The sequence below is a fragment of the Tachysurus fulvidraco genome, chromosome 7 (genome assembly GCF_022655615.1).
Source record: "Tachysurus fulvidraco isolate hzauxx_2018 chromosome 7, HZAU_PFXX_2.0, whole genome shotgun sequence".
Classification (NCBI taxonomy): Eukaryota; Metazoa; Chordata; class Actinopteri; order Siluriformes; family Bagridae; genus Tachysurus; species Tachysurus fulvidraco.
Genome location: NC_062524.1, coordinates 16,209,963 through 16,224,676, shown reverse-complemented (window position 1 = coordinate 16,224,676; position 14,714 = coordinate 16,209,963). Strand labels below are relative to the sequence as shown.

The 14,714-nt window shown below is 39.4% G+C and overlaps 2 protein-coding genes across 2 annotated transcripts; both read right to left on the bottom strand.

Annotated features, from left to right (window-relative positions):
* Nucleotides 1-945: 945 nt before the first annotated feature.
* LOC113635486 (cytochrome P450 4V2) lies at nucleotides 946-6,578 on the bottom strand. Its single transcript, XM_027134965.2, has 11 exons — nucleotides 6,334-6,578; nucleotides 5,841-5,953; nucleotides 5,317-5,402; nucleotides 5,003-5,193; nucleotides 4,207-4,276; nucleotides 3,873-3,999; nucleotides 3,592-3,768; nucleotides 3,028-3,130; nucleotides 2,766-2,900; nucleotides 2,167-2,346; nucleotides 946-1,985 (listed from the first exon to the last, which is right to left on the bottom strand). Exons 1-11 carry the CDS (start codon nucleotides 6,515-6,517, stop codon nucleotides 1,822-1,824), a joined length of 1,530 nt encoding a protein of 509 aa, XP_026990766.1. The 5' UTR covers nucleotides 6,518-6,578; the 3' UTR covers nucleotides 946-1,821.
* A 476-nt stretch (nucleotides 6,579-7,054) lies between these two features.
* On the bottom strand, nucleotides 7,055-14,281 carry tlr3 (toll-like receptor 3). Its single transcript, XM_027134964.2, has 5 exons — nucleotides 14,035-14,281; nucleotides 13,360-13,915; nucleotides 12,257-12,451; nucleotides 9,205-11,060; nucleotides 7,055-8,971 (listed from the first exon to the last, which is right to left on the bottom strand). The coding sequence occupies exons 2-5, from the start codon at nucleotides 13,795-13,797 to the stop codon at nucleotides 8,743-8,745; spliced, it is 2,718 nt and encodes a 905-aa protein (XP_026990765.2). The 5' UTR covers nucleotides 13,798-13,915; nucleotides 14,035-14,281; the 3' UTR covers nucleotides 7,055-8,742.
* Nucleotides 14,282-14,714: the final 433 nt, after the last annotated feature.

Sequence of the window (14,714 nt, the reverse complement as noted above, 5' to 3'; positions counted from 1 at the left end):
CTGTTAGATAACATACTGTGTGTGTGTCAGGCTGTGTTTATGGAAGTCTATATATTTGTATGTATGTAGCATATTAAGAAGACGATATTAACATTGAGAATTTTTTTTTTTTTTTACAATTTCTGTGACCTTCTTGTTTGGTATATAACACCAAATTTTCTAAACCTATATTTTTCTTTACTTTATGTTTAAAAAAAAAAAGAAGAAGAAGAAAAGAAGAGGAGAAAGGAGACGGGATTCAGGACCTCAGGACACTGTGAGGTTCCATCACACAAAACACCACAATCTGTTTCCTCTGGGGATAACTACCATCTCATATCACATTCATACATTTATAAATCCCATGTGGGCCGTGTGTGTGTGTGGATAAGGCTGTGCACATGGAGAAAGAGCAACTGCAATATACATCAGATTATGCATGAAGCAATCATTCCTGTGTGTGTGTGTGTGGTGGTGGTGGTGGGGGGGTGCCACGGATATCTTTAACTCTTTGCATGGCTAGAATTATAAATTAAAGCTTAAATTGGGAACAGTTTTCATTTCAATTCCTTTAAAGAAAGCTTAACTTTTGATTTGATTGACAGCTCTCAGGACCAATAAAAATAGAATAAACAAAAAGCTCTATTAATAAGCTATTTAAATATACTCTATTCAAAGTATCCATAAGGAGCCTTTTTTTTAAAAATTGAAACCATTAGGGCCATATACAATATTTTTTAAACAACAAATAAGAAATCACTGTCCAAATTTGCAGAGTTTCTGAGCACGCCTCCTTCCACTGAGCTGAGCTGAACTCTGGGAGCAGGATGTAAAGCCCTGGTCTGGGTCAGAGAAACAATATCAGAAGCCCACAGAAGGTGTTCCGGAAAACAGCTTTTAAACAACCTGAAGGGAAAACTGTTCTGCATTTGATCTGCATGTAAAAAAAACACTCAGACTCAGAGGTGGTGTTAAAAGCACAGAATTAAAAAAGGAATTTTATTTTGCTGCAGCAAAAGGCATCTTCCATACAGTGTAGAGTGTCAAGTCTACACAGTGAAGAGGCAAAGTTTAGTGATTCAGCTTTCCCTTTTGTACCCTAGATGTGTGCTTGTGTGGCCTGGTGTGTGTGTGTGTGTGTGTACGTGCATTTGTGTCTAGGTGACCTCTCAGTCACCTCAGCAAGTTCCCCTAAAGTTCCCATCCTTTTAGCACATGGAACAATAATGGCAGGAACATTTATGGCAGGAACGTTTATGGCAGGGTTAGGGTTAGGGGCCTCCTGTTCTCTCTCCCTAGTCTAACACACATCATTTACTATGAAAGCACATATAAGCACTCAACATATTACGGATGTGGAATGTTGATGCATGCTGTACAGGACTGTTTGCACTTCAAAATGGTGACTTGTTTCCAGCCAGATGTGAAGGAGTGAACTATACGTTTGGTGCTGAAATAATGACCAACACAACTGCTGATCATCTTCCTCATGATAAACTCTGTGTGTGTAAATGCATGTCAGCACTTCCTCCCTGTGGAGGAAGACACACATTACAGCTGTACAGTACGACTTCTCACAAATCTAAGGAAACTTTGTGACCGGAAGTTTAGTTGTTTTTCACTTTTCAACAAAATTGTTCAGATTTGTTGATTAATGACAACTGGGGACGTTTCTTGAGACACACACACGCGCACACCCTATATCTTTTATTTGGTATTATTTTTTATCATTACAACCTTATAAACCAAATTCTGAGCTTGTAAGTAAAGTTAATTTAAAAAGACCTCATTCATTTGCATGAAATTTTCATAGGTTCATTAAAACCTGATCTTGGATACACATTAACAGCGTCTCCTTTGCAGTGTGATCCAGATGCCCTTCTCAGGTCTGAGGATAAGGTCTCCATGTGGCTTTAGCTCGTCCCTCGTCTGACATGAGACAATGTTGAAAGAGCGCAAGATGGAGGCCAGAATCACCTTCTCCTCCATCAGAGCAAAACGCTGACCTACACACACATGCACACAAAACATTGTCCATTCAGTAACTAAGAGAAGCAAAAACATATTTAGAAATATTTGAAAAAATTATTTAGAAATATTTGAACCATGACTTGGTGTGTGTGTGTGTGTGTGTGTGTGTGTGAGAGAGAGAGAGAGAGAGAGAGAGAGAGAGAGAGAGAGAGAGACCGATGCAGTTGCGCAGGCCCGCAGAGAAGGGGATGTAGCAGTAAGGGGTTTGTCCTGCCATGTTCTCAGGCAGGAAGCGCTCAGGACGAAACTCCTCAGGCTCAGGGAAGAATCGTGGGTCACGGTGCAGTGCGTATGTCATTACAATTACATTTACACCCTTAGGCACCTTGTAGCCATCTACACACACAAAAAAACACAACACAAACACGGTTAGCAGTGTCTAATATCCCGATTAGTCAGAATTTCATTAGTAATAAAAATGAACAGGTAATTAGTGACAGTAAACTGACAAGTAAAACAAAACAGAATGGATGAATAGATGGATGGATGGATGGGTGGGTGGGTGGATAGATCAGCAAGAAAAAAAAGTGTCTGTGTGGCTTTATTAAATCTGTTCATTGATGACAAAATCAATGAATAAATGAAATTGTATTAATGAATCAATGCGTATCTTTGTTGAATGACTCAACAAATCCCTTCAGTGTAAGACTTAATGAATCACTTTGATGAATGAATCAATAAATGATCGTGTGCCTCTGAAAGCTGAAACATGCTGAATGTGTGTGTGTAAATGTGTGAGGGAGAGAGAGACTTACTGATTTGCGTGTCTTCGCAGATGGTACGAGCGAAGAAGGGCACGGAGGGGAAGATGCGCAACGCCTCTTTAATCACACACTCCAGGTAACGCAGCTTCTTCAAGTCCTCACTGCTGATAGGCCGGTCAGAGTCACCTGCCATATAAATACATACTGTACTCAGTTAATACGCTTTTGGTATGTACTGTATGTATTAGGTGTGTGTGTGTGGTTTTGTGTGTGTGCGTGTGTGTGTGTGTGTGTGTGGTGTGTGTGAGCTCACCAAACACTTCATACAGCTCCTGCTGAACTCTCCTCTGTATATCAGGATGAGCCCCCAGCAGGTGAACAGCCCAGTTCATACCAGCTGCTGTAGTGTCATGTCCCTGCCAGAAGAGGGCGAGAAAAACAATAAACCAATAACAAAAAAAACATTGCAAAGTGCTTCTTTCAAATAAAGTCATTACATTCTCAAAAATCATTAGAATAATGTAGCTAACAAGAAATACTAGAGGCTTATCCGTACTGGCTTAGCATTAGCTAGTCAGCTAGACTTGTGAAATTGTAAAAATTGTATGTAGAATACCATAAAAATTCAGTCAAAGCTAACTGATGTATTTACAGTTTAAATAAAGTTTGTAACATTTAGTTTGTAATTTAACAAAACATCTGACAGAAATGTGGACATTCCGGCTTTCACGATCACTCTCCCTTCAGACCATCTGCTATGTCGATCGCTTTATTGTTTGTTAGCAAGAATGATGGTTTAGTGCTTGTGTAGTGAGTGTGTCATTTGATCAACTCACCATTTTTACTGAATGCTACTGATTGTGTAGTATAAGGATACCTCGAACATGAACGTGTCCACTTCCTCCTGGATGTCTCGGTGTGTCAACTTGTTCCCGTCTTCGTCCGTCGTCTTCAGAAGCATATCCAGGAAGGCCTGCCTCTTCTTCTTTCCCTGATCAGTTCCTCTGTCGGACTCCATGTGGTGGACTGCATACCTCTCTCTCTCACGAATAACCTGTTTGTCAATCGAGCAAACGGATTGGTGCAATCAAGAAAAAAGACCTCAGACCTGATTGGATGCTATTTATGACATCATAACCATCGATCAAAAATACGTACACTCTCAGTGAAGGAGTGCAGGATCTTCAGACAGCGGTCGTGCTCTTTGCCATCACCGAAGTAATGGAAAGCAACGTCCGGCCAGTACCATGGCATCCGCTGGCGCTTACTGATAAGGTCACTCATCCTGGACCAATCAGATTTCATGCTCAACATTTAGCATTATGTAGTAAACTCTAGCTTGTGATGAACATTAGCTCTGCTCCACTGACCCACAGATCAATATCTGAATCTGTTCTCTGTATAACGCATGTTTTAGAGGTTTTTTAGTTGCTTGGGTGGAAGTCAGGAAAACTTGATAATTAGAAAATTTTGTGAGCATGTAGAAACTTACCGGTAGACACTCCGCACATATTCTGAGTCCTGGTTGCTCTGGGCATAGATCTTTTTCCCCATGGCTGTTTCTGGAATATATATTTTAAAACACATTTGTCTCCCAAAAAGCTTCCCCAACTTTCTGGTTAACAAAATATTATATATATATTATATATGAAAAATATATATATTTAAAATGTCTGTATTATTATTGCTATCATGCTCAAAAACAGAAATGAAACTAAATCCAGCCCCACTGAGCTAGTTTAGAGCCTGGAAATTTATTCTAACTAATTTTCAGACACCACTGAGGAGTTAAACCTGGAGGAAAAAACACTGAAAATCACATTCTGCATCTAAGCACGGCTGCTTATTGAGGGATCCGATGACGGACACAAAATTCTATGCTGCAGAATCGGCAATTTCATTTAATCTAGTCTTGAATACATACAGTACATACTGCTCTCTCAAAACAGAGGTTACCTGGGGCTATATATAGAAACCTGGGGTTCTGTACTTGGCCAATAGAACCTTTTCCCAAAGAAATGGGTTCATGTAGAGCCCTTAATCCACAATGATGATGATAAAGAACCAATAAATTGTTTTAGGAAGAGGTGTCTAACTTTGATTCCAAGAAACCAGCTGGTTCTGTTTTCTATCAATACACAATGCAATCTGTAATTTATAATATAGCATAATAACAATGTGTATAGAACAATATGGAATTGTTAACACACACACACACACACACACACACACACACACACACACACACACACACACACACACACACACACACACACACAAACACACACCACAGATGATGTCCAGAGCACATAGTGTGATGTGGCTGAAGCAGTTGAATGGCTCTTTCCCTGCATGCTTGTCCAGTTTGTCCACAAGGACCACAGCCTGCTCGTTCATCACCTCCAGGAAATCAGTCAAGATGGAGAAGTGGAAGGTGGGAGTGAGGAGCTTTCTCCTGCTCCGCCATTTAGTCCCTGTACTGAGAGGTGGGGTGGTATTGACATTTTATTTCACAGTCACATCTAACATATCAAAGATCATTATTACAGTAAGTTGAAAACACACAAAGTCTGGAAGATTGTCCTTGGTTCATGGTTTGTACCTGGTCAGCAGCCCAGTTCCGAGCCAGGGGTGCAAAAAGGTATAAGAATAAGCTTTATCCATGTGCACAGAGTTATTCAGAACCCGCTGAAAAGAAAGAAGTTACACATTAACTAAGATGGGGAGTGTGGATAACAAATAATGAACTCCCTTAACCTTCTAGAATGAAATTGTTCAATTTTGTTTATTAACTATTTATATTAATTCAAAGAACTGAAATAGCTCATAAGACATATTATTATACATTGTGTATAACAGCAAAAGCTGCTCATTAAAGTAAAAAAAAAAAAAATTAGCAAATTGCATGTTTATGCAAAAATCGTCCTGAACATTGACTCTTACCAAAGGTCAAAAAACTGTACAGGTATGTGAAGTGTGTGAAAGTGTGTGTGAGAGAGGTGTGTGTATATGTGTATGTGTGAGAGAGAGAGGTGTGTGTGTGTGTGTATATGTTTGTATGTATGTGTGTGTGTGTGTGTGTGTGTGTGTGTGTGTGTGTGTGTGTGTGTGTGTGTGTATGTGTACCTCCACGGTCTCTGCATGGTACAGGAACAAAAAGGGCAGGGGTCCAAGCCACGCCTTCAGTAGCGGCGCGTTCCGAAACTCGTCCGCGAATCCGACCATCTGACAAAAAAACTCTGAAACACGCAACACGATTTAATGCGTGAATAAAAAAATCAGTAAAGAATGTAAAGTTTTAAAGGCTCATAATTCATTGTGTTTGTGTCGGTTTGCATTTAATGCATTAAATCACAAGCTTCTGATTATTTATTTACCGACTCATGAATATATTTATTTATATATTTATTTAACCCCTTCTTATGTACTGATTTATTAACATTTATTTATTAATTACTGTTGCATTTTTAATCCATTGTATATTTGCATATTTAATTATTATACATAGCTCATTTATATTAAGTACCTTTAAGTATTTACATATTTATAGAATTGTTTATTTTGTTACTATTTAATTACACTTCGCGTCACGCGCTCCCGGGATCCGGGGATCTCTCACCTCCGGCTCCGGACTTGAGCTGCAGCGCGTGCCCCAGGAGAGGGTAGGCCACGCCGATGCTCGGCACGGGCTTCAGAACGTTCCACATTCGCAGGAAGTTCCGTATAAGCCGGTAGGAGATCCAGGCCACCGCGAGCGCCAGGACACACGCGCCGACGGTCACCAAACCGAACGCACGTGCCATGTTTACAAAGCGGACGAGCTGCACAGATGCACAGGTACTGCACGCGCTCTTAATGTGTTCATATACTAGAGTTTGTATTGTTCTGACCAATCAGAGTGAAGAAGGGGCGTGGCTTCTGTAGCCCTAGTATTAAGGTTTCACTGACCATCATATCAGTTTGCTGATATAAAACAGATCAGATTAGTGTTTATTCTCTACCTGCTGTGTGCATTAAGAGTTTTACACACTTTATTAAACAATATTGTGTTAAAAACAATCATTATTATTATATAAAACCAAAATGCACACAGCAGGTAGAGAATAAACATAAGCAATAAAAATGAACTGAGTCAAAAGAGATACACTGATTTTATCACATAGGCCTAAGAATACACACCTGTTATATAATCTGTGTATCTCTATTGACTTAGTGTGTGTTTATAACCCAGAAAAATAAGACATCCATCACCAGGTAAGTGTGTTAAAGGTAAGCTTTGGTTGCTATGCAACATAAATATTCAGGCGCTGATAATGAACAATGGATGCATTAATTTTATTGGTTGATTTTTTTTTGTTAGGTTGTGATTATACAATGGCAAAGCAAAAATACTAAAAAATAAAAACTACTAATTGGACCTCTTAAAGGGGTCTAAACTTAACAAAACAAAAGTAAACGTTCATAAATCCAAGAAAAATACTGTGGTTGTTTCATATCACATTAGTATAACTAACTAAAGTAATAATTACCTGAAGTGCAGTACAAAAAAGTCAAATAAATTAGCTACAGCTGAAAGGAACGTATGGTTTAGTTGTGAACTAATAAAAAAATCCGTTATTTATACCATATTATATCCGTTAGCTAGCAAAAAGTATGCTAGAAATATTAAAGACATTAAAACTAAATATTAAAGACATTAAAGACAATAAACTTCAACTAGGACTGAAAAACAAAATCATAAAAGATAAACGATAAAAAAAAAACACTATGATAATAGCAGAGCTACTGTACCAATATATCTACCAAAATATTTATAAAGTACTTTACACTTTCAAATCAAAACAAGTGTGGAAATATATGACCTTACACTGCTGTAAATGTTTAGCTCCAGGCACAGCCACTAGAGGACAGAGATAAACCGTAAGCCATAATAAGCAAACCAGCGCTTGTAGAAAATCAATATGGTTTAAAAGCAACTAAACTTTAACTCTAATTTCATGGTTTTAAAAATAAAAACTACAGTAGAATACAGATTGTTACAAAAAACAAACAAACAAAAAAACACTATAGACTCACTTTTTGACCAAAACAATTTAAGGAATATATAAAAGTGTACAAAAGTTGTTTTTTTTTTGTAACAATCTGTTGGAAAGAATCTATATGTGGATATATGTACATATATGAAACCTATTTGTGTCATATATGCATATATGCCGCATATATGCACATATATGATAATATATATGCCACATATAGGCAAAATTGAGGTGCATATATGTGCATATACAGGAAAAATATAGGTCTCCTGTATTGCTTCACATATATCCACATATAAGCCCTATACATACAAGATATGTCTTCTATAGCTAATGGCAGGATCTGGTCATTTTGTAGCTCATATCTCATTTTGGCAACTGTCATACATGATGCCTAGCTCATATTTTCTATTATCAAGGCAAAAACTAAGAATTAACGAAAAAAAATTATGCAATAACTTATGTATATGCGGACACGTGAAATTGGTATCACATGTAATTGGCATGTTATGGAATTTAACTATGGCAATATATTAACAATGATATCTACACATTTTCCAGAAACATTTACAAGGTCAATTCTTTCTTGTAAGAAGATACTGGAAAAGAAGAAAATGTATAACAAAATGATTTGTCTTTTTTTTTTTTTTTATTTTGTTGAAAAATTCATTATGGAGAACAAACAAACAAAAAAGTCTAAGTAAAAATTTTCCAAGCACTACAAGCTAAGTGCATTTAGTGACCTGTAGCCTCACCGTTACCCCATATAAGCATTGGTTTTGGTTAAGTCAATTGTTTTGGTTAATTTGTAAATATTAGCTGACTCTTCCCTGCTAGCTTAAAAGCCATTGTATTATATTTTCAGACGTACAAAAAGGCACAGAAAAGGTAAATAACTTTGACTGCGAGTCTTTCTTGAAACTCGTTTTGCTATTGGTGTCTGCTATAAACAGTAAAACGCTTCATCCAAGTTCTGCCCTGAATAGAAAGCATTAGCGGACTCGGTTGCTTGAAGCTAATGCTAGCTGCAGTTTCTGGCGAAATGCAGGGATGCGTTCTTTTTGCAGAGGCCAATGGACCATGCATCGACGTTTTAGCATGCCTTTGCGCAACAAGAGCGACTGAGTCAGGAGGTAATCTGCAACATCCTCCAAGAAAATAAGAACCAGCGAGTCTCGGTTTTCTTCCATTACCTGGTGAAGTGCTTGGTGTGCTTTAAACCTACAGGAAGTTCATGACAAAGAAAGAAAGATGGAACCGAAATGACACCTGTGACTTGTTTCAAGCTGTAACTAGGCAGTAAAGGAAATGAAGCCTTTGTGCATGATAGGCAATTAATAACTTTTACCATTTGTATGCTTATTATATAAATATTAAAACAAAAGTAAGCTTTACTTAGTGATTTTAAAATAATTTGATAAAAGGAGTGCAAGTTTTGTGTTAATTAGACTTACTTTCTACACCAGGGATCATTCAAAAGTGCCTCTGTGACAACAAAAACCACTTTCCGGGACATCCTCATGTTGTCCACAATGGTCTCTAATGTTGAGCAGCCTGGCATTGCATCCCGGTCCTCCAAAAAGAATCTGAAATTCTTGTCTTCCAGAGGAAGCAAACTTCGTTCAACCCAAAGTTTATCCTTTTGAGCATGGACAATGTAGGCTTTATATTCATATCTGCACTCTGTTACCCTCCTGTAGCGGGAGTCATTTATGTCTAGGGTCCGATTGACTACAATATTCCAGTAGAATTGAATCCTCCAGCCCTGGTAGTGAACCAGGAAGGCTATAGCCATCAGACCTAGTACTAAGGTACTGGTGATTATATACGCAGCCTTAAAGGGTACCATGTCCTTACAAGATTCTGGGTTGAAGTCCATCACAGAACAGTTGAAGTACATGGATGGGGTGTTGCAGATGTAGCTTTTGTCACGGTCTGGTACACTGGTGTTGGTAGTATTGAGCCATGTGTGGAACCATAGCATGCTCTCACAAGTGCAATCAAAGGGATTATGGTCCATGATTAGCTCGGTCAGGTTGGACAGTGGCACCCTGAATGTCTCCCGCCGCACTGAGGTCAAGAGATTTTTCTGCAGCTGCAGGAAGCGCAAAGACCGCAAGTCATCAAAAATTGAGTCGTGCAGAAAATTCAAGAGATTCCCACTAATACTGAGGTATTTTAGCTGTGAGAGGCCTTGGAAGGCCATTCTTGGAATCTCATCAAGACCATTGTAGTCCAACTGAAGAACAGTAAGGTTCTGAGCATCGGAGAGAAATAGCATTGGACCCCCAGGATTAGCATTTTTCCACACCCTGGCCAAATTATTGTGCTGCAGTTTCAGCACACTAAGATGGTCTAGTCCCTCGAGCAAGCCGTTTCTGATGTTTGCAATATTGTTATTACTGAGATCCAGCATCATCAGGTTGACAAGCGGTCGAAAAGGAGAAGGTTCCACATCCAAATTAGGGCTTAGTGCATGCCCAAGCATCAGAGTGCTCAATGTGGGTACATGGAAGAAAGCTGTAGACATTAAAGTAATCATCTGCTGGTTGAAGGATAAATGAAGTTCCTTGATACTGTTAAGACCCTCAAACTCTTTCCCTGTCAGATTCTGGTTGATAAAGTTGTGACTAAGCACAAGAGTCTTGAGGTTTCCCAAGCTTGAAAAAGCTCCTGGGCCAAGGCCTTTAATACCCATACCTGAAAGATTGAGTGTCTGAAGGAGTGGAGATCCTTTCAAGGAGGCGAAGGTGGTGTTGCTGATTATCTTTAGCCCTGTGCTGCTCCAACCCAGATTCAGCTCTCTCAGGCACAGAAGTCCATAAAATATATTCTCAGTGATCTCCCTAAATGCTGTCCTCTCCATGTACAGATATTCAAGCTGGACCAGTGGCTGGAAAGAGAAGTCGTCTATGACTGGCAAAGCAGATGTGTGACTTTTAGTTAGCGCCATCTGTAGTTTGAGTTTCCTTAGACTTTTCAGCCCCATGAAGGTACCGTTGGTTAAATGTTTTAAGTTGTTGTACTCTAAAGAGAGGTACACCAGCATGGGAAACCACTGAAAGGCTCCATTACTGATCTGATTCATTTTGTTGTTGGAGAGATCCAGAATAGTGAGGTTAGTCTTGCCTAGACCCATGAAGGTGCTGTTTGTCAGCATGACCTGCTGTGTATCTTGGACAGACAGGTTTCTTAACGAGGTGTCAGACAGTTCCTTACAAAGTGTGGACATGAAGGTAGGGTTGAGCTTACAGCCGTCTAGCACCAGGTCTTGTAACTGTGCAAGGGGCTTGAAGCAGCCATGCTCCACCTGGTGGATAAAGCCACAATCAGTACACCAGGGTTAGCAATTATATTTTTTCTTTTCAGACTATACCTTGTACCAGAGATGGGGACTCGAGTCAGACTTAAGTCGCAAATTTGAGACTTGCTTGACAAATATAAAAAAAAAAGACTTGACTGACTTGACATTCATGACTTGAGACTTGACTCTGACTTGAGTTAAACGACTCAGAGATGGGGGACTTGACTTGAGTCAGACTTAAGTCACAAATTTGAGACTTAAGACTTGCTTGACAAATTTTAAAAAAGACTCGACTTGACATTCATGACTTGAGACTTACTTGTGACTTGCACATGTGTGACTTACTCCCACCTCTGACTTGTGCCACTCTACTGTAAATATCACATCCTTTAGACTCTTTAGATTCAGTTACAGTACAACAGAGAACTGTACAGTTACAACTGCTACAAATATGAGTGATTTCAGCTTAACAACTGATTATGTTAATAAACATGATGAATATAGACCTTCAATGGAAAACTAGCGAATTTCAACTAGCAATATTCACTATAAAAGCTTTTGTTCATTTATCAATATCATTTGCCCCGTTATGTTTACATATAAGGTGGTCCTAAAATTGGTTTAAGATTAATGACTAAAAATCTGATTAATCAGGACACAAAGTCCTTATGCTGATTAAGACCAGTCTTATGACATGACATGACAACAAACATTAGCTTATATTTTAATGATCGGTTTTATAACATAATTATAGATATGACTAATCATCAACTCAGTAAAAGAAAAGTTCACTCAAGTGGCTGTTTAAACGGCATATAGCACATTGTTTGATTATGTGAGTTAAAACTGCGCTCTTGATCAAAGTCCATGGGATTTTTTTGGGTGCATCTGTGTATTCATGAGTCATGACTTCAATCTAGAATCAATCTAGAATCTAGATATGAAAGCTATGTATTTCTGTTAAAGTTAATTCGCTTGTGTTGTTACCCTATTACACCTGAGCTCATTCTAAGCTCATTAGTTTTTTGCTTCTATATTTGTAACTGCTTCATTCTATACAGCTGAAACTTCCTGTCTTCTTTCCTTACTTCCCCATCTCCTCTTTCATACATAGCATACGTCTACTACTCTGTTCCTCATTCCTTCACGCTCATACAAGATCGATGAAAATTAGCATAAAACACAGCTGCTTTCCTCCTCACCTTCTTCAGAGGCAGAGAAGAAAGAGACAGCGTCCGGAATGACAAGGACTGGCTGAGAAAATAAAAGTCGTCTTTCTTCAGCTCCGTGATGTCGTTGCCTGTAAGGATCAAGGTCTCCAGGCTGGGAAGCTGGGGTCGTGACCCCAGGCGAGCGGTGGTCAGTTTGTTTCGGGAGACATCCAGCCAGGCCAGATTCTGCACAAATATAGAGGATATATGAGAGGAAATGAGATCATGCTAATGCTAATGTGACACATAGCATGTAATAACACATTGTGCATTATTTAAAGTTTTCAGAAACGTAATTCAATATAATCTGGATACAGCAAACCACACCAAGGCCACAACTTCTTCACTTGGACTGATACTCTCAAAGGCCATCTGAGGACCAAAGGCCTAATGCTGGCTTAAATATTTTAATTGCACATTCTAACAAGTTTGTACATTTACCTAAACCAGCCAGCCACCTGTAATTTGACAGTTAACCCAAGTATTGCTCTACACTAACAATAGATTTAAGTTCACCCACAAGCTAGTTAGATGTTAGATAGAAATCTAGGTAAACTGAACTTTTCTGAATGTGTTATTTGACAAAGTTATGACTGACTGTTCAAACTGACCTTAAGCTCCACCCCTGCTGAGTCAGAGACTCCTGCAGGACGTGTTCTATGTGGCTTTATCCTGACTTTATTTGCACTTTCGCTACAGCATGGCTGTGTAAGCGCTCTAACTGGCTTTAATTCCATTACAACACGGCACCACTCTGTGAGTCACACAGCTGTCAGCTGAAGCCCAACTTCATCAGAAACACCAGAAACCTCAATCGAAATAGAAATGTTTGGTCACCTGATGCCCAACCCAACAAAGTCTACTTCTCTGATCCAGCATTTTCCATTTGATATCCACTCTCTTGTGATCTGGTCTAATCATTGCTTTCAATTTGCTTTGAAATGACTCCTGTTTTGTGTTTGTATAGTTTTTAACTCTTGTCAATTCACTGAAAGTCATCTGGCATGGTTTTGTAAGAAAGACTAAGACTAAGACAGACACAGAGGCCACGTCTCCCTCACTGGGATTAAGACTGGGACTAAAACAGGACCTACCTCTGTCCCTGAGAATGGATCTCCATTCAGTCTAAGCCTGTTATCAGACAGGTCCAGGTGTGTGAGGCGTGTGCAGTTCCTCATGTCTCGGACTTGCAACAGGTGCACTTCATTGTGACGTAAGGTGAGCCTCCACAGCTCGGGCATGGCCTGGCACAAACCTGCCGGTACCCCTTTCAGGCTGTTGTAGCTGACATCAAGCTGCTCCAGACTGTGGTATCGAGTCAGAGATGAGGGCTTCAGCTCGACCAGACAGTTATGGGATACATCCAAGGTTCTGATGTCCTCGGGCAGGTCCTGAGGGATGGTTTTCAGGTTCATGTGGCTACAGTCTGCTTTTCTCAGCTCAACTCTGCACTCATTCTTGTACGCTTGAGTCTGCATGAGGATCCACATGCAGAGGAACAGCAACAGGAGGACGGTGTTCCAGATCTCCATGTGCACACTCACACTCACACTCACTCACTCACTCTCTCTCTCTCTCTCTCTCTCTCTCTCTCTCTCTCTCTCTCTCTCTCTCTCTCTCATACAATCAGCAGTCAGCAATGAAAGCATCCTGGTTTTAAATGCAACACAAATCAGTCAATAAGTAGAGCAGGTATGACTTTAAATAATTATAATGTTATGAGATATTCAGATGTTGAAGATCTCCTTTTCTGAGCTGTACATACATACCATTCAGCACACAGAGCTACACGACCTGTAACGCCAAGTGTTTCTTATTATGACTACACGCTGTAGTAAACAACGTCGCAGTTTAATGACGTGCGATTCCCAAAACCGGAGCACGTGTGATCCGTCACGAGGCAGCAGTCCATACAGATGTCCAGGTGTAACACGGGAAAATGATGAGACTTACACACGTCTTGCATCTTATATTTGCTGTTTCGTGAAAATTCTACAGCCAGTTTCGAGTTTCTTTTCCCCATTCGACACTTCCTCATGTTCCACACAGGAAAAACGTTTCTCAGTTTCAGAACCTGTGTGTTTTTTTCTCTAAAACACACACTCAACAGTGCACGTGCATCCATGCACATATAGTGATTCGTATCGATTCACATGATTCATTGATCATAGTATGATTCGTTTTGATCAACTAGCCATGCGATTCCCCTTGATTCACTAAGTATACACTGATTTATTTTTATTTTCATTCACATTGGCAGACTAACATGGTTAGGTTTGATTTGAATTCGTTAAGCAGAAGTTGGTTTTGATTCATTTGGCATGCAGTGATTCCTTTTGATTCACTCAGCATACATTGATGCACTAACAATGATTTTATATAAAAACGAGCTTATTCTCATTCACGTAGCTATAAGATTTCAGTCATTTGTGTTTAACCAGTAAGCATG